The sequence below is a fragment of the Echiichthys vipera genome (assembly GCF_963691815.1).
Source record: "Echiichthys vipera genome assembly, chromosome: 17".
NCBI lineage: Eukaryota > Metazoa > Chordata > Actinopteri > Perciformes > Trachinidae > Echiichthys > Echiichthys vipera.
In genome coordinates, this window is record NC_139842.1 from 4,830,742 (window position 1) to 4,851,641 (window position 20,900).

At 40.1% G+C, this 20,900-nt stretch overlaps 1 protein-coding gene across 1 annotated transcript in view; it reads right to left on the reverse strand.

Moving 5' to 3' along the window:
- Positions 1-18,548: 18,548 nt before the first annotated feature.
- kcnc3a (potassium voltage-gated channel, Shaw-related subfamily, member 3a) overlaps positions 18,549-20,900 on the reverse strand; it is a gene marked incomplete at both ends in the record, with an annotated part of 75,029 nt that continues 72,677 nt past the window's right edge. Inside the window, one exon of the mRNA XM_083930791.1 lies at positions 18,549-18,613. Within this exon, the coding sequence (XP_083786917.1) occupies positions 18,549-18,613 (65 nt within the window). The remainder of the gene's footprint in view (positions 18,614-20,900) is intronic.

Below are 20,900 nucleotides of genomic sequence, written 5' to 3' on the forward strand. Positions count from 1 at the left end.
TTTACTGGATCAGTTTGACACCCATGTTCTAGTTTAATGACGCGCTGAAGTGTCCAGGATGGCCTAGATCAGGGGTGCCCAAGCCTGCTCCCGGAGAGCCACTGTCCTGCATGTTTTAGGCTTCTCCCTGCTCCAACACATCTGACTCTAATGATAGGTAAACCTGTGACAAGCTGCTGCTGCTTGATAACGAGCACATCATTAGACTCAGGTGTGTTGGAGCAGAGAGAAACCTAAAACATGCAGGGCAGCAGCTCTCAAGGAGCAGGATTGGGCAGCCCTGGCCTGGATTATTAACAGAGGCTTTTTCAGGCTGGTCAAAGAAGCATCATAACGAGTTTGCTGGAATGAAGGTATTCACTGATGTGATTATTGACTGAGCTGTGCCCCCGTGTGGTGAGGTTTACAAATGACCATTATCACGTGTCTATCCTTAGTTTACAGACTTATTTAGTATATTTCCTTCACATTCATGTTGTATTAATGAACAATTTAATACTTTTATAGTGACTAGACATCTTAAACCAAATGAACAGCTGTTTTAACATAATGAATGAATGCACTTATAGTCAACATTTTTTTGAACGTTTATTTTTTTGTTACCTGTAGAAATTGTTTTCTGCAAACCTCTGGTGTTAATAATATACCTTTATTCAAGAAGCTGGCCAGGAAGGTGTCCACTGTGATTTGGTTATAATGGGTGCAGTCTGCAGGCAGTGGCGATGGGGAGGATGAGGAAAAGGTTAGAAAACCCCTCTCACCTGCTCTGTGATGAACTGTGGTAAATGGGTAATATCACACAGGTACTATTTAGATGTTTTTGCAATTTACAGAATTTCCTATTCTCTAAACATTGTAGTCTACCTCATTATTTCTGCATTTTGTTATTTCAAATGATTTTATATTGTTCTAAACACAACTCAGTTTATTGGTGCATTAGCCTAATCACTGGTTCCCAACCTGGGGTCCCAAACCCCGCTAGGGAAGTGTGGAATTTAAAGGGGAATTTCTGTATTTTTTTGACCTGGACCCTTTTTCGACGTGTATTTCTTTGTAAGTAATTAATGGCAACAACGGTACGGAGGGTGGGGGCTAAAGCCTGGTGTGCATCCAGAGTCTTTAGGGTCCATTTGTAGCACAACCAGCCACAACTTCTGCCTGTCTGCATCTAAAGGTAACTTCTGTCTATGAAAGCTGCGTGAAGTTCTCTAAAGAGCTCTTCATATTGTCGGCACAATTTGAAAATGTGCAAAAACAAACCATTATTTTTGGATTAGAAACGCACCGTCTGTCCACAACGTAGTCAGACACTTACACTAACGATCTGAAACAAGCATTTTTAATTGGCATATATTGTCAGTGTGCAGGTGCCCCATTCAATTACATTACATTATACGACCACTGACCCGATGAAGACATGTAATATCAAGAAATGCAGATGCAAATAAAAAACTAAATAAAACTGCATTGCAAATTGTGGACTAACTGATCTGTGCAGACATTTTGACTTCTGTCTTCTACACCTGTACTCTTCCTACTGTGACCTGTCATGGTCTTCTCTCTTCCCTCCGCTGACACCACCCTACAATGTCTTCTTTTCCATTTCAATCTCATCAAAATCTCCTCACAAGTTCATTCTAGTTTATATAAATAATTGAAGTATAGCGCAAATGATGTGTCCGTGTGTGTCCACCAGAGGGTGTTGTAGGAAAGGAATATTGGTCTTACTTACTGTGAGGATAGGATGTGAGTTTCAGTTGCTTCGGAGCACTAATGAAAAACATTATTCTCAAAACACGGTCTGAAATGGTCAAATCCACTGTTGATTGTCTGGTAACATCATGCACATCCTGTTGCTTCCACATAGTAGAAATGAAATGTACAGTATGAGTAGAGATATATCCGATGATGTACTGGAAGACCCAGGCCAGTGTAGAGATCTAATCTCTCCTTCTAGTCCTTGGTCTTCCTCGAGGCCTCCTCCCAGCTGAGTTTACATATATTATTGTTATTTATATTCTATTCATACTAAATGTTTATTTTTAATAAATAATATGTGTAATACATGTTAATAAACCCATATGTTGGTGTTTTGACTGGTTCAAAAATAACAAAATGTTTTTATTTTGTCACTAAATTGATTGATGGACTTATCTGGAGCACACACGGGCTTAAATGATACCAATAAGGCTCATGCCAGAATTTGTACTTTATTTTATATTCCATGATATACACTAACAAAATACTTAATTTTCAAATGGATTTTCACCCAAAAAAATGCATTTAAACCATGTTTTATAAATATGAAAAATTCCAAAACACTGATTTTGGTGGGCTTCATACCCTATGTGTTTGTTTGGTCAAAGAAGAGACCAATCCATGCTGTATTTGAGGATGGACACCATGTTAAAAATGCCTGTTGGAGTTTTTGAATCACCACAGTGATGCTGGGAGCTACAGTATTTTATATATTTATCTTAATCCAAATGGTTTGTCTGACATTACTGCTTTACAAGGTTTTCCACTAAAGGGGGGACTTAAAGAAAGGTGAACACTGGCAGTGAGAAACCTGTGAATAAGCTGTAAAAGCTGGCATTTGACACGAGTCAGTTTACAGCGCACGAATGTGCTAGGAGAGCTCTGTTCATTGAGCACGCCAGTGTTTGTGGTGGTGAACGGTGTTGCAAACGTATCTTTTTGCAACCATTGACCATGAACGCAAGCTTTGTTCACTCCCACGACATTTAAAGACGCTTGCCCACTGAGTTCTGCAGAGTTTCATCAACAAATCAGTGCAGAGTCCGGCGGAAAACATCTCACATTTTGATTTATATATTTTTATTGAAACATCCAGGAGGAGGTTTTACTGAGAAAGAACAGCTCGGAGCATTTCATTAAAAAAAAAAACAATCTGAAGAAGTGAATGTGACCTAGTACTAGTTCAATATTACAAACTATCTTGACTTACTCAACTTAAGTTGCTACAAAACTAACGAGGAAAAGTTCAGAAGCCAGAGTAGTAAGTCTCAAATTTGTGATGTCATCACGTACATATGAAGTGAAGCTGATCCATAGACAATGAACGGGAGACAGGTTTAGTTTGGTTTCTTTTTTTATACCCCGATAAGCTTTATTCTGTTGTTGTGTTCTCAGCTCTGAAATAGAAAATGTCCCCATGTATTAGAACAGTCCTGCGGGTGCCGTCGGTGTTACCTAATGAATTGTCTATGGAGCAGTTCCACTTTATTCTTGATGACATCACACATTTGAATTTTAGCACCCTAGTTTTTGGACTGGAGGGGTGGGGTAGTTGTTCACGTTTATTAATACATATGTCTAGACTATAGAGATAGCATGCATGAATAAAAGTGGCTTAAATCAAATCAAAAGTGCGACCACTGACTCGTCTGTATCATATTGCACACAACGTTTTATTTCATTGATTTATTCTGTGTGGGTCTGGTGTCCTCCTGAGTGTGTCATGTATTGTACGGTGTGTCTTGTCTCTTCTATTTGTACTTTATTTATTTATTTAGTAGTATTTGTATTTGTTCTATTCTTTTTTAGCAGGGACTACGGATGCAAATTAGCATCTTTGCTATAATCCGGCACTTTTACAGTGATATGTTATCGTTGTTCATTAATGTGCACTGTCCCTAACAAATAAAGGATTGATTGATTAAAGTATTGATGAATGCTGAGAATGGGGGTAGCACTCACACTTGGCCCAGATCGACCGCGCTGTGAAGTTTGAACTTGCACAACTCTCGGTCACTGTCATTGAGACTTGACATAAAATGTCACACTGACACGGTTCCGTAGAATATCCTGGACCTCTCAGTGGTTTATGTATATATTGACTTTTGACGTACAAGTTGAACAGGAAAGCTTCTTGCAGGACAAACGGAGTGTTGTGTAGTATAAATGACGAGCCGCTTAGAGAAGTGCAGCACTGTGAAATGGATCTGTGACGAAACAAGAAAGGCACAGGACACAAATGGAAAGTTTTGGCATAAGCTTTTAATGTTTTTATTAAGTTTTCTAGATTTTCTCTTTAAACTGAATTTGTTTGCTTTTTCCCAGTAGTTTTGTGATTTTTTTTGTTTATCATTATTCATCTGGTTTTTCATTTATCCTATCAGTAAAGGAGAAGAGTTGCTCAGGTAAATCAGCATTCACAGTCAAACCTTCATACATTTGAACAACAGAACTGTTTTTTTTATAAGTCTCTTTTTCACAAATGCTGTTGAATTATTACAGTTTCACCTTTTTTGTTCTTTACATGTTTCAAAAATAGAAAAGGTAAATAATAAACATTCCATTGAAATATATTTTATACAGTTCTTGATTCTTTTTTATTTTATTTTTCTCTCTCCAGTGTAGTGACAATAAAATTATGTCCAGCATCGGTCTTTATGGCATGAACCCCATTCGTTAATGGAGGGAAGACTCTCGTCTCTCTGTCATCCTTCTTTTTTCTCTGCCTCTTTCCAGTGGACACGTACCAACTAGTTATCCCTGTTTTCGGACCATGAACCAGTCGGTCTGTTTTTCTAAGAGCATCTGGACTCACAGCGTTATATATTGTACTGTTTATTAAAAACAGAAACAATTTGGAAGATGACTGTGCGAAATGAGCACAAGATAAAAAAACGAAAAACCTGAAATGAGTGAAAATAAAAGAGCGATGTGACCTGATGGGAAGGAGAGTCTTCTATGGCCTCAGCTTTCATGACTCAATGAAAAGTTGCAATAGCAGCGTCCAAAGTAAAGAGAAATATGAGTCAACATGTGTATGATACTGCCTTAAATGGTGACAGAGAAATGAAAAAATGAAATTGAATTGATTTCCCAATCAGGCACCAAAACCTTGGCACAGGTGCTGAGAAGCTCCTGGAAAACCATGATTGGACTCATGAAACTGAGCCTGTTCGCCTCCAGAAGGGGATCCCATTACGGTCTGCTGCTCTGTGAGGAATGACCGAATGAAAAGAAGCAAGATTTTCATTTGATTTCATTAAGAAATGTTGGTTTGTGTCCTACACGGTAACATGTCAGAGAAAGGAAGAGGATAAGAAGAGAACCTTTGCTATTTGCTTTATTTTTTTTCTCGTCGGAGGAGAGACTTCCCTTCACGTGGTCCATCCGCGATTAAGTTAAAGTCATCATTTTAAAGTTTCCCACGCATGCATTTAGAATTCATCTCCAAAAAATAGAATATAAAAACACAAGAACAAGGGATGCAAGAAGAAACTTCCTCCTCAAAGTAAGTGGAGGAGGGGAGGAGGAAGGAAGGACAGAGAGAGAGAGAGAGAGAGAGAGAAAGAGAGAGAGAGAGGAGATGTGAGGAGCATGGGATGGAGAGGAGGAAAGGTCGCTGCAAGAACGCAGACTGGAGTTTTAGAGCCCAACTTGCTACTTTAGCTACAGACTGAAAGGAAACATGAAAGTTCATTCAGTACCTTGGAAATAGTATTTTTATAAAAAAATACTATCGTCACTGTAGCTTAACTGGGGACATTTCATTTATGATTTTCAGCTAGCTGACCTGATTATCTGGACAATGTAGGTTAGTGCTAGCCTTGGAATATTTAACTCATGGTCCAATTATTAGCTTTTCTGAAGACATTGAGATGTTCTTTATGATATAAGGCTAGTTAAGTAACTTAACCAGACAGCGTCAGCGAGTACAGCTAGCACAAAGTCAGCAATCCAAAACAATTTTAACATGAAGTCCACTGTCCAAAGTCTACATCTTTCTTATGACCACAAGATGCGGCTGGCGGTCAGCAGACCATAAGTGAATAGTAGGCCTAATTTGTAAAATGTCTTGGTTAGCTTGTTTCAGCCTAGCACCACTGTCTGGATAAACTAGCTAGCTTGCCTAACATTATACAATGCAATGCATTCACAAATGAAAAATAATAGGTGTTATATTTGACTTGGGTTTAGTTATGTCCATGTCCCGTTTGATTCTCCACCCACCAATCACATTCCTCCTGGCTTTTTGAAATACTTGTATATAATAGGCCTTTTAAAACTCCAATCAGCATTAAAGGTGTGTGGGGATGGGGGTTTGGGGGGGGGGGGGGGGGGGGGGTGACAGTGGGCAGAGCCGCTCCTCCGCATCTTGTCCTGATATGTCTGGTTGTCGTTTGGGTTTCAAGTAAAGTTGCACTATTAGTCAGCTTAGCTGTCAATCTTCTCACAGGGGTGTGGCTTAGCTCAGTTTGCACAGCATGCTTCCTTTCTTACACACAAGTCATTTATATAGACAAACGCACACAGTCTTAGACACACTCGTACACACACACACATAACCAAAACCCAAAAAAGACTGTACCATTATTGCTCTGTCCCCACTACACTGCAGTGGTATAATCAGGGTTTCTATCTGTCTTTCTAGAACTGTGCAGCCATCACTTCTTCTTTTTCTACAGGTCTCTATTATGACTTAATCAGGTCGGTTTCTGAAGCAACATGTCTTAGGAAATGCATGTAGGGAGAGGGGTGGATCCCATTTTGATGCAGGGCTTTACCCATGCGCCATGAACCGCTAAAGCTTTTCTTTTCCATACTTTCGAGTATCAAACAAGACATCGGAGACATCAACTACCTATGCTCTGACAACTAAGTGTTCTTAAATGGAGCAACAAAGGTCCTTTCTGAGGGGTGTCAGAGAATCGAAGATTTTTCAACCTTTCAATGAGAAAAAAACATTTTGCACTTTTCGTCGTGGATTAACGAGCAAGAGAGAAACCAAGGATACTGTGAGATTGTAACCAAATCAACTTAAATGAATCTTTGCTTCACCAAAGTGTTTGAGAATGGCTGCTGTTAACTCATTACAAACTGCTGGTGTGGAGTTTGAAAGATGTCAAACATCATTAAGTTGCATTGTGTGAATGGTAGGATCCCACCATTTTGTAGCCTGACCCATGCTAGGGACTATCCTTGTTTTCTTAGTATGTCTCTTCATGGACAATCGATAAATTAGAAACAAGATACAATGGATAAAAGTATACGTTACATTTGAGTATGTAGTTTGTATAAGCCCTCCCATGACTTTAGGTAGAGTTATACCAATTTAAGTGCAAGTCTGATATTGTTGAAAGAAACCTTTCTGTTTTACATCTATAGTGATAGTGAGGGGTTAGGGCCTTGGTAGAAGTCCTCTTGTATATATATCCGTTGTGCTGTGACTGCAGGTAAAAAGTCTTCTTTCTCAGATATTCGAACACATTTGCACCCCCGAGTTAATCCCAACCATCCCTCCTTCCTGAACCCCATCTGAGACATAAAACCAGTTGTTCAACCAACAGCATAATGACATGAAGCCTTTAGCCCAACTGGTGCGTGCATATGCTATCTTTATGTTCATTGCATGCTCGAATACAAAATCATTTGTCGATCCATTGTTATAATCGTCATGATCATAATTCATCATAATTGCATGTGTTACAAAATACAAAATACGTAGATGACATGTAAACCAAAAACTACAGTTTTAGCAAATCAACAAAATGCTGAAAGCATTTCAAACCAACAAAATGAAAGATACTGAAAGTCACTGCGTTAACATTGGTATAACTATAGTACAGTAGCTATCTTTTAAATTTCTGAAGCAGTACCTTTTATACCTTTAGGAAGACAAGTGATATAACATATCATAACCGATTCTTGTCACATACAGTACCACATAAAACAAGAATACCCTGGAAGCAATGAGACCTAGTGCAGTGAAGGACAGTTGGACACAGTTTGGACCAAAAAGGACAGAACAATTTACTTCCAGGCTTCAAGTAGCATTGTTGGGATCCATTGAAATTATCACAATGTTCATTTGAAACTAATTGAAACTTTCCTGAAAGTACATACTGCAGCATCATATCATCTCAACGTTCCACCTCTCAGATTTTTGATACACTGTATTCCTGAGATAGGCCCTGTTTTCTAATTGATTGTTGGCTCCCTGGTATTTGTTAAGATTCCCCCAGAATCATACAGAGAACAGCGTGTATGTCTAGGGAAAAAAAAAAAGATTATGGCTACCAAACCTTTTTGGTCCTCACAATGCACGGTTCAGTGCAAACCAAACCAAACTTCATATTTAACAAGCCAGGGGATTTAGTGTTGGTCAGCCATGGCCCTTCAAGTTATAGGGTTCAGTTAGAATGGCAACATACGCTTTAATTGCTACAGTTTATTACATCATTCCTCAATGTCTGATTTTCATACACTGCATGACCTGATACGCAATGGAATAACACATACTGGATGGACCGCAGCTTGACTATGATATATGAAGACGAAGAAAAAATGAGCTGAGCTGAAACTATTTTGTCTTTCCAGAGAGCAATGAGATCATGGCTGAATCCATATTTAGGAACATTCCACAGTTGCAGAACTGGTGAAGTCTGTGAGTGCCTAGGACTGTCCAAAAAGAAAGAAAGAAAGGTTTTACTGCCCGTGTGAAGCAACATCTTTCTTAGTTGAACTAAGTAAAGTAGCAGACCTGACACATCTTGCATATATAGCTAATTCTAAATTAAATTTTGATGGGTTACAGAGTCAATAATTCATATCAGTACGAGTAGTTTGGGTCTTAAGTTCCTGTCTCCCCCAGCAGCGTGACTGAACATGGTACATGCAGTATGACCACATTTTGTGAGGGCCCAGTCCACAAATCCCAAGGGTAGGCTTGTTTAGCCCTTGTTGAAAAGCGTAAAGTACAGCTGATGAACTTCTGTGGCTGGTGAGTTTGAGAGTGCAGATTTGTCTGCAGATAGCTGAACATTTTTTTGTCAAGTGTTTTCGTTCATTTGTCGGCAATATTTATAAATAGGGACCAAGCCATAAACGGGAATATCTCGGTTAGATGTTTGTCATAGCCCTACTGGACGTCAGCCACAAAATGAAAAGCTTACGACAACATGGATGGATTATGAAACCATGAGGCCCTGGGCACAGACCAGAATGAAAGACTCTGTGTTTACCGTGAGTGTCTTTGCAGTTGTGTTGTATGTGTCTTTGTAGTCATTTTGTGTGCCGTTGTAGTAGTTATGCGTCTTTTTGTGGTGGTTTTGCGTCACTTTCTAGTCATTTTGAGTCACTTTGTGGTCAGTTTGTAGTCCTTTTGAGTCTCTTTGTTGTTGTTTTGTGTACCTTCGCAGTCGGTTTGTGTATGTGTGTAGCCATTTGATTAACTTCCACTAAGAGATGGTATTAGTCACTTCAAACAGAGGCCTGTGCCCGGTCGGCCTGTTCAGTAATCCATCTATGCCTACAAAGTGTCCAACAATTCTGCCCAAGTGGTGGGCCCACATTGTCTTATAAACCAAATATCAATTAATACAGAGCAACTGAAAATGAGCATTAATGTAAACATAAGATGCATAATAAAGACGAGAAGACAAAAACATATGTACCAACACAATCTACAGCTTTTTTGCGATAACATATCTGTCGAGTGCTTCCAGTACACCCAAAGTGCCACTTTTAAATACATTTCCCATCGTTCCGTGAATTTATCTGTTTATCAAACGTATCTAAATCTGTCTAAACATTGTCAGGAAAAAGACTTTCCCACGGCTCAGCAGAATGCCCTCGCCTCTATTGTTTCTGGTGTTATGGTACTTGGCAAACCCTGTTTGAACACACAGAGCCAAGATGGCTGCCTCTCAACTTGGGGAAAGCACCACCAACAGGAGCTGCTGTTAATTCATTATTACAGGTCTTTCATATGAGCTCTACCCTTTACATCTGCTACAATGTCTTACCAGGTGGTATTAGCTGGTGACAGAGTCAGCATATTTCCATGTTAAAGCAACCTGTTGTAGGACTTTGATGATATTGTTTACATGGGATTTTGTTTGGAAGTATTGCATATTATCTCACCAACCAATTACTAAAGTCATTCAATCTGGGTCACCGGGATATACACTAGACAGCCTCCACTCTACAGGTTGAACGTTGGGCTCCAGTTTTACATATTTAGTTTTTTTAAAATGTGTAATTCCTTTTATGGAAAGACATCATAGAAAAACTTTCACTAGAAGGGCTATGTTGCATTGACTCCAGCAGCATGGTCTCATCAAGTGAGCTCATCAACAGAGTAAGTATTATCAGCCAAGAAGATTTAAGTAATGGCATGACTTATTTTCCGACTAAATTCAGTAAATAAATATAATTTAAGTGAAGTTGTACATTCCTGCTCGCTCCATTTTCGAAACCAGCATGAAAAACGTGAACTATATATTAAATGAGCAATATTGTGGCTGCATTCCAGCTAACCAAAGTAGGGTTAGTAAAGCATCCATCCCCTTCAATGCACAAGCTAATTCCTTTTTGTGTGATTCCCTGACAGAGTCAAAGGGTAGATTTGGTTAAGCTACACCATGAAAAAGCTACTGGATTTACGGCCTGTGAATACAGATACATTGATTACATTGATATATTTTAGACTAAATACATCATTTCAAAAAGGTTCTTGCACACCGTGAAGATATAGTGACCAGCTCAAATAAGAATTGCGCATATCGTCCAACTCACTTCATGGGCATGACATTGTGGTCCTCAGACCTTCATCAGGTAAAATTCATGCAGTTTGTATGATTGTTGTGCGGGATTCTTTGGTTCTTTAATACTTGACCATCAGACCATAATGTAGGGTTCTGTCTAGATGATAACCCAAGATTTGCGAAAGTCTCGCACGATGGTTATGATTAGGTATGGACCTCAAATGGCTACGGTTAGGTTAGGTCGTCAGGAAGCGAGTCTTAAGAGTGTTCATGTGTTTTCACAAATCTATGGTTACCATCTAGACACAACCTTAATGTAGGCTGTGACATGTGGGATTTGTCTCTTTTTTTAAAGAATGCTTAAAAATATCACCAAACGTTGGTGTCTAAATTTTCTTAGGTGGATATGGTTGAGCTCAGGGGATTTGGACTTCTTTCTGAAATCCAGCCTTGTGTGAGTTCAAAAAGAAACCTCTCTTTAGGGGAAATAACAACACGATCTCCTCAGACATAAATCTAAGAAAGTGGAATAACAGCTCTGGATGATGAGGCAGCCATCTTGTACCTGCTTGGATCATTGTGTGGGTAACAAACTTGACCTGTACCTTTTCCTGACTCATCCTTGACCCCTGGACTTCAGATGAACTTTCTAACTTTGAAAGAACGGTGTTGCCTTGGATATCGAGGTCAGGAATTTTTTTTCCAAAGAATGGGACAACAGATATTTTCAATTCAAATGCACAGAATCAATGACATCTCTGAGTGGACAGTACAGTTCAGTTCAACATCAGTTTGATAGTCCGCAGTCCACATTGTGACACATACACACACAGCTGCCATTGGAGAGAGTTACGTATAAGGGTTCTGGTTAAAGGCTACAAGAGGAAGAAGAAAGAGAAGAAGAGGAGGAGGAAGAAGAAGCAGAGTAGCAGCCAGGTGAGAAGTTGAAGTAGTAGTAGTCAAACTCGTAGTAGCAGAATAAATACTTGTAGAAGATGGGAGGAGTCTCCTTGGATTTTAGAGGGGTGGGTTGTTGGGTCTCTTAAGATGTCTTCAAGAAAACAGAACAGGGTAGATGTTGCAACCCTTTTCTCTTAATTATTTGTCATTAAAAGTAAAATAGAGAAGATCTTTTTTTCAAACATAATCCTACTTTTTTTTTTTAATTTGTTGCATATAACATAATTTCTGTTAAATTTCCATGTTAAATTCTCAATTTCTAGCCCTGTTATTCATGGGGGAGATCAGAATGGCTTGCAGAAGACATGCAGAATATTCATGCTGGTAAACAATGTCATAAAAATGCATTTCTAATTTGCAATCGTTGCCATTTTTTTTTTGTCCCTAGAATAGTTTTTCACAGATGTTCTCCCGCTCCTGCTGAACACCTGCTTTCTTTAAAAAGCCGCTTTCTTCTTGCCCCACATTCCCAGAGGTATAGAGTGTATGGTCTGCAGAATCTCCCCTCCCCCCCTCCCTCTTTCCCTCAGAGGGGGAGGGAGCTCCTCCTCATCCATCATGCCTTCTGAGAGAGCAGTTCACTGCAGGAGATGCTGTTTTGCACATATTAGCAGCCAGTTTGGGGGGTTAAAAAGTAGCTTGGTTGACGATGACTTTGCATTGACATTGCTGCATGAAAAAAAAGAAATCTACGATCTCTCTCTCATGGACTCCCTCCGTTCTCTCTCCCCCTATTTTTTAATCCATCCATTGTGTCTTTGACTGTCTTTCTTCGGGTTTTAATTGGTTTCATTCATGCCATGCAGTTTTGCTAAAGAGGAGGAGCAGCAGCAATGCTGAGATGCAAGGAGGGGGTGCGGTCAAGATACCATAAACACTCGAGAGGGAAAGAGAGAGTGAGAAAGAGAGAAAGAGGGTCAGTCACATCTTTGTTTTTAGTGACACCTCCTTTTCTTTAACAGATGTTACGTTTCTTGTCATTGAGGGCTTCTGTTCGCCCCAACTGGTACGTCCATCCATGTGTCTGTCTTTGGGTTCATTCCATCACAAGGTGGATGAAAACTGGCTCTTTGACACTCACCGAGATCTCAGTATATCAACTGACGAGTTGAACGTGATGTCCCAAGATGTCAACCTTCTCAGATTCAAATGATATCAAATACGGGATCAGGATCATGTCAAATATACATGTGATATGGCTGATGTTTTCTGATATGTATGGGTAGATTTCAGCCTGCTGTTAGAGGTCCTGTAGCTCAGCAAAAGATTAGCAGTGCAGCCTGGCGTGTGCAGTGAAGCCTGGCTTGTGCAGCACAACGCCAAAACTGGATCAGACTCTGCCAGAGCTGTTAGACATCACGATGGACCACCCCTCACCTTGCATAGTGCTTTGAGCGCCAAAATAATGGAACATCCTGGAAATTAACAGTTTCGTATGCAGCTTCTCGAAATAAAAGTAGTAAAGCAACAGCACAACTGAAATAGAGGGCATCCTTGTTGCATTGTTTCCAAATCCAAGTGTGTGATAGGCCCTCTGGCCGCTACGCTGGGAGCATCCATGCTGTGGTTTGCTCTGAAAATCTGTTTAAAAGAGGGGGAAATGTTTTCTCTCCCATCTTAAAATGGCTTATCGTAACCATTTTCTTCACTGGGATTGACGGCGAAGTTGCATATGAATGTGTCACACAGGTGATGGAACTGTCAGAGTGTCAGTGATGGTGATGACTTTGACCACTCATCTTCTTCTTTTTTTTTCTCTTTCTCTCGATCTCCCTCCCGTTTTATACAGTGGATCCCGTTGGGGGAGATGGAGGTGCAGCAGTTTCAGAGTTTATTGTTTTCTTCTTGGTGTAGAGAAAGGAGGGTTAGAAACTCAGCACTGAAAGGGAAAAAGAAAAGAGGATTTAGTGAGGATTTGAAGTCAATAAGTAATAACTCTTGACCCTCAGACACCAGACCATGGCATAAGGTTGACGATGGCTGCTCAGAAAGTTAAGTAATTACGTTTTTTTTTTCCTGTGAGTGGTAAAACCAACAAAAAGTTAATTAAAACGTCATCAAATCATTTGTAAAGATATTCCAATTGGTTAGTTTGTTTCAGATTTTAAATGTAGGCCTGTAACATCCAGGTCTGGTGCAGATCAAGGTCGATGACCATTTTGCACTTAACGTAGTCAGTGTAATGATGCTGGCGGGTAAAGTAATGTTTTCTTTGATTCCATAAGAATAATATCTGCTAAGATATGCAGTCCTGGAGCCTGTTGCATCAGCTGTTCATAAATTCAAACGTAGCCTAGTAGAGTACACATACCTAAATTAAATCTGGTTGCTGAACTAGTTCTTATAGCGATTAGTTGTTACTAAATATTTACACCCACCAACTGCTCTGTTAGTCAGTGCATTTACATGCAGTTTAAAACCCGTATATATTCAGGTTAAGGGAATACCCCGGTTTCTTAAAAAACGTGTAAACACCATACCCCGGTTAACAGACCTAGATTAACTTCTTCAGTTCCCAGATTATTCCTGCATGTAAAGAGCACTCTCTGATTATTAACGGGTTTCTCGTCAGCGCATGCTCCCCACTCTGCGGCGCTGGCTTTTGGCACCAAAGACGACGTGAAAAAAACAACAATAATAGAACGTTACCTTTAAACTGAGGGAGGACTTTGCAACGACAAATAACATCACTACCAAGAAGACCAGTTTCTGCCCTAATTCTTTCCAAAAGTCGTCCGTTTGTGATTTTGACAAAGGTGAAGCGTAAAAAAGCTGTATTCAGTCCAGCTGTATGTTGGCGGAGCGTCACCTACTGTACTGGAGGACGAGTTACTCCGTCATTTTCCCATTCAACCCCTGCTCATGTTTACGAGGGGAACTTCAATAACCTGATTATTCCCTAAACCGGGGTAAGGCCATTTTGGGGTTGGGTTTGGCGCATGTAAACACACTGACTGATGTGTAGCTAATTGAACCAACTGACAAAGCTAATGTTAGCCTGCTAAATATGTGAACCATTAGTGAGGAGAAGTAATGATAGGTAAAAGGTAAATGGTGTCAGTTAAATTAGCACAATCTAATATTTCCCTCTGATTCTAAACTCTAGACCTAAGAATAATAGACTAGTAACTCTGAAACACATATTTCTCCGTGTATGTGGACATTAAGAAACAAATACCTACATTTACAAAATATATAATATATGCACCTCTAAAATTGTAACTTTTGGAAGTAATGCTAGCTTGTGATGCTACAGTGACTTCCTGTTTAGGTGTTGCTTTTGATTGGACCGCACTACGGATGTTTCCGAAACAACATCACTAAAGTCTTTACTAGCTAAGACATTTCCTTAGCTTTAATGATGCTACCTTTTTTAGTAACTCACTAGTTTGAAATCTAGTAGTTAAAAACAGGGATGACTTTACATTCAAGCTCAGTGATAGATTTATGAACAACAATGCAACACAACCTGGATGTATTAGTGTTGGCACCTGAGATTCTATCAGAGACCAATTTTACAGCCAGACATCAGAAGATTTAAGGAAACAAAATGAGCAAAGAATTATTTTACCCACCATCACAGAACAATACAATTTCAGCTTTCATCCAGTTGTTTTGATTTCCATTTCCATAAAGTGGAACACATTAGATATAGGCCTGTTTCCCAAAAGCATCAAGATCAAGATCACTTGTTTGTTGTTATGCATGTCACATTCTGGCCTTCTATGCAACAGAGAATAATACCCTATATGTATGTTGATTTGACAAAACAGTCTGTTCAGCATCTTTTTCTGGAGCTTTCCACCAGATGTCAGAATTCATAGCTCAAAATAAAGTCTATGAATTTCTGTAGGATGATTAATAATCATCATTAATTATCTTGTGGGCCCTTAGATTTATACCCTTTAGAAAGGGGGATGACCCCCCCTGCACTAAACTACCTATCTAGCTCCACTTTGACCCGCTACAACAATAAAATGACACTTACACATGCAGAATTAGTATTAACAATCTGCTAATCTAATATGTAATATGTCAGTCGTGGGCCATTCTTCTGCAGAATGCATACTTTTGATACTTTATGTAAACTTTTCTGATGCAGGTAACAGAGTATTTTTAAACTGCTCTATTAATACTTTGAGCTAATAACTGAGTACTGAGAGATCTCCCTGGCTATTGAGCAATCTCCATCAATAGATGAAGACAGTGAGATGTGGTCAAAAGCCCCAGTAAAAAAGCTAATACCTGGATGTTGAGTTGAGATTTTTTATTTTTAGTAGCTGCATTCTATGCGACTAAATGAGAAAGCATAGTATTGTAAATGCAACTCCTTTATTTTGTCTGATGTACAGATGCTGTTGGGAAAGAGGTTGTGGGAGTTTCTACCATGTCATTAATGAGCTTTATAGTGTTAGCCATTGTAGAAACCCTTCTTTCTTTAATATTGCTGCACACCTTTCCAAACAAAACCCTCTCAGGTTGGAGCGAGAACGTAGAAATAGAAAGACTTCTACAATGGCAGACTGAGTGTTTCTCGCCTGAACTTTAGTTTCCAGTGGTGCTCAGTATGAAATACTTGTTTGTACTAATGGAAACTTCAGCAATATAAAACTGTACACCAAGGCAAGGAAATGATAGGCCAAACACACCACTGAAGCAAAGAAAAGACACCGTTACAAAGCTCGCCCAGCCCAGCCAACATGCAAGTACAAGAACACAGAGCTCGAATATGACACACACTTTTCAACGTTTCTCTCTGTCTCTGTAACCCACACACACAGATATTATCTGCAGAAGTCCTCGGGGGGCTGCTCAGTCCTCTGATATAACAAATCTTTGGACGCTAATTAAGAAGCCGGTGAGACCAAAAGACATCAAGGTCACAGACTTGGTCAAATCAAAAGGTGTCAAAACTCAAACCAGAGGACTGCAGCCAACCAGGACTGGGCTGAAATCCGAACCAAGAGCTGAGAGTGGAACATCTCAGCTGGTGTGTCCTGCACATGTACAAACCAGACCTTGGCCAAATAACGACTTTCAGCTTTTTGTTTCATCCCACTTTAACCGTCAGACCGGCAGGGTTTGCTGTATCAGGTCTGCTCATTTTCTAATTAATTGCACTCTAGTGCAGTCTAGGTATGTTTGTCAGAATGGCAAACTGCAATTCTTCTGCACCTGTGTGGGATAAAACAAGCCGTAGCTGGTGTTTGTTAAGGCTGTTTGACCCAGGTGTGGTACACGAAAAAGGCTACACGAAAGAAAAAGTTAAGGAAACAGAGTGCGTCACACAACACGAAAAACACACAGAACATAAAACAAAATGTCACACCAACACAGAACCACATACAGGTGAGGAAACACAACACAAGGAGCAGTGCACAGTGAGGTACACATTCTTACATGGAGAAGCGATTTTGCTTCTTTCTTTCTTTCTTTCCTCCTCCTCATCACCACACTTTTCTGTCTTCCCCAAACTTTTCCTCCTCCATCTCCTCCCTCTGACGCTGCTCGGCTGACAATCCACTCAGAACACATCATTTCATAGCACATTTCACCCCCTCCCCATCTACAATGTATCACCGCAGCCTTTTTCATTCAGTAAAATGTCCGTTCCTGTCTTCATCCTCGGTGAAATCCAGCGGTTGGACAAATTTTTTTTGTTTGAGGTGCAAAGGTGCTCCAATTTTACTCAATTCCTTTTTGGTTTTTGCTGTGAGCGACTTCAGGGTGGGTGTGGGGGTGGATGGTGTGTTGAGACACAGTCTCACAGGAAGAGGGACACAGTTATTTGGAGAGGGTGGAGAGACGAAGGAACGACACAAGGAGAAGACAGGAAGCACAATTGGACATGGAAAGCGAAATAGCATTTGTGAAGGAGGTCAGCAAGAGCTACAAAACAGAGCACATGGCACTTACAGGGACAGAAAAGCGAGGAAACAAAACTTTTTTTCTTATCTCTCCCTTTTTCATACATACAGTACATCTTTGAGGAAACATGGGCAAACAGGAACACAGGGGGATAGATTGAGAAAGAGATACCTGAGTTGTGAATGGATGGGAAGGAGGTAAATGTTGGCAACAAGGGGCAGAAGCTTAAGAAATCTCACTTAGTTTGGATGTTGAAGGATGCCTCTACAGTGTGGTTTCTCACTGGCAAGTCAATGCAAGTTCTTTTGGGGCCTGTCAAGAACATTGATCCTGCAATCCTGGGACACATCCAATGACAACTGTTTGTTTGTTTTTTTTACATCAAATGCCATTGTGTTTATTGGATTCTGCCTTCTATAATAACTAGAAATGGCAACGACGTTATGGTTAAGGTTAGGAAAAGATCAATGTTATAACAAATAATGGCAGAGGTAAGGCTTAGGCAACTCAAACACTTTGTCATGGGTTGCAAAGATCATAGTTAAGAATAAAAAGGCCGTTAACTGCATGTCTGGGACGGGACACAGGCTCATGGTCTCCTGCACGAAAGTCTGGACACTCTGGATGTAGATCGTGAGGTGCAGCATGAATGCACTTCTAGAGATAGTGGTTAGCACAAACTGAAATGGTTATGCCTTAAGCTCACAGCGTAGTCTCTTTAGAAACCTGTGCCATCTCCTCCTTTTATATTTGGCCCAATACTGCATTATTCTAACATGGTGAGTATACTTAAATACATTTGCATTCAATCAAGTTTAAATCAAACTAACGTAGAGAACTGGGGTTTGCTCAAAGGCGACCTGCAGCTCAGTTTTCTGATCCTCCTTCTTTGAGGGAGCTTGTATTGAATAATTGAGTTCTCACAATTGCAGAGGTATCCTTCTTTTGAACTCACTGCAGTCGAAATGCAAGTGTGGAGCCGAGAAGAGGGCAGACGGAAATGAAACGCGATGTTGGACGAGTGAAGTCACAGACAGGTAATGAAGAAACAGATGAATGAGACGATGTGACGGGGACGTTTTGGTGAGGGCGTATCTTGGGAGGAGAATGGTCTCTCCTCTTGTAAAAGAGGAGTCGAGACAATGATGGAAGAAGCTGGATTGTTTTTTTTGTTTTGTTTTTTGTGTTCATGTTTTAGCATTAGTTCACAGTTACTGCTTCTTTTTGCATATATCTGATAAGCGCGGGGCTTTCAGAACAGTTCTCTGTGAAAAGAGAAGCAAAAAAAGAAGGAAAAAAATCATAAGCTACGATTGTTAATATGTTTTTCTTATCATAAGTCTCTCAAGTTCAATAAGAAAGCAGCTATACAAGACCTACTAGAAACGTAACCCTTCCCCGTCCTGCAAAAATAAACTTTCCCGTCCCCACCCAGTTACAGTACCTAACTTGGTCTCTTCCGACCAATAGCATCATAGCATTTTGGCATGCATAATGTCAGCCCATCCCACCTCTTCTTGCATTCAAAGAGGTGAACATTTTTTTGTCCTGCATGCTTTGTTAGTGCATATGTATGCATCTTGACACACACATCCATACACACTCTTAGTAGTCTAAATATTATATACACATTCATTAAGCTTGAGACTAAAATCTTGTCAAACCTTCTCACATTATTAGTCATATCAGTATCCTTATTGCTTGCAATGGAAACCCATGCAGATTCATATACAACGCAAACTTTACATATGTACATCATCGTGACAACAGCGACCAATCAGCCGTGGCCTTAGGGAAAGTGACAGACGCAATCACAACAAATGTGACGTCGGGAAGGGAGAGGAGGATGAGGAGAGGATGAAATGTTGAGAAACGACAGACAGGTTCAGTCGAGGGACTGGAGTGTGTGTTGACATCCATGTGTGAGTGTGTGTGTGTGCCTGGTTTGCATGTCTAATAGGGTTGGGGGTTAAAAGGATCTTCTAACTGGGAATTTAATCCTGAACGTCCAGTGGATTCAAACTTCTGAATCACTCATGTGTACATGAATCGGGACGCCTAAGACTCAACGGGAAACAGGAAAAACGGCATGACATAAAATAAGGGTCACATAAGCTTGTGAATAGTTCGACATTTTGGATAAAAATGCTAGTTCACTTTTGTTGCAGATAGTTAGATATGGATAAACATCTGTGCAGCACAGAGCTGGAGAAAGAAACAGCTAGCCTGGGCCTAAAATGTCCAAAAACCTACACACCAACACCTCTAAAGCTCACTGATTAACACAATATTAGTCTCTTGTTTATCCTGTGCACAAATAGTTGTACATTTTAAAAGTTTCACAGGAGTTATGTGCTGTTAATACAGTATGTGTTGGTGACTAGCAACAGGGGGCGTAGGGACTTCCTGAAGCCTTGCCATCATTGTGTCGTTGCTCATTTTTACATTTAGGTTCTTTTCATGTTAAAAAAAATGAGACATAAGGTGCATTTTTGACATTTGGACAGAGCCAGGCTAGCTATTTCCCCCCTGCTTACAGGCTTACAAGCTAGGCTAATCACTTTCTGGCTATAGCTCCAAACAGAAAGTGCACAGAAAGTGATTTTCCCAAAATGTTGAACTTATTCTTTAAATGAATAATTATACGCTGATCAGACAAAGTCTCCTCATTTGTTGCTCTCATCTCCCAACACTCCCAGCTTGAACGCTAAAAAGTAACAGGAATGAGATCCGTCAGAGCAAAGAAACTCTGAAAAACAAAACCTTAAGAGAGAAACAATACTTAATGAAGTGTTTCTTCTTTAAGGATAGTCTTGCCTAAACAGAGTCAATGTTCGCTGGGTGATAGTTAGCGATATTTGTTCTCTTTTGGGGATATAATCCCAAAGCAAAAGACTGGGTGTCCTGCCAGCTTAAAGCTCTCTGTTACTCTCTGATGGGAGAGAAGGAAGGTGAGAGTGAGTGATACACACATGAAACTTAACCAACAGACACCTAAGTACTGTCTAAAACTGTCTGACATTGTTATCAATTCCATTTCTGCAACATCAGAAAGTTCCAGTTAAATTACAAACAAAACAACATTTATATTTAGGAGAAAAAAAAATGTTCAAAATAAATATCAAAACTGATCTGAAATAATAATTTCTGCCAGAAGCAAAAAGAAAGTATGTTCCCAAGTTTTGTGCATCTGAGTACAGAGGTAGATGCAGGTCTGGGCACACACACGTGCACACATACACCGATATGCACACGCATGTGTGCCGCACATAGAACATAACTGAAAAGAAACACACAGATCCAACCGCCGCTGTCTCATTTATCTACATTGCATATTTCTATGTCTGTATGCTGTCTCTGTTGTCATGTTCTCTCTCTTCTTCCCTTGTGGCGCTTGTCGTCCGCTCTTCTTCTACCACGGGCTGTCACTCCAGTAGCCGTTCACAGTGCCTCCTACTGAGCAGCCGTAGCCAAAACAAAGAAGGAGGTGGACGGACAGAAGAGGGGGGAAGGGGTGGGGAGGTTTTGGGGGGTTCAAGAGGGGCAAAAACA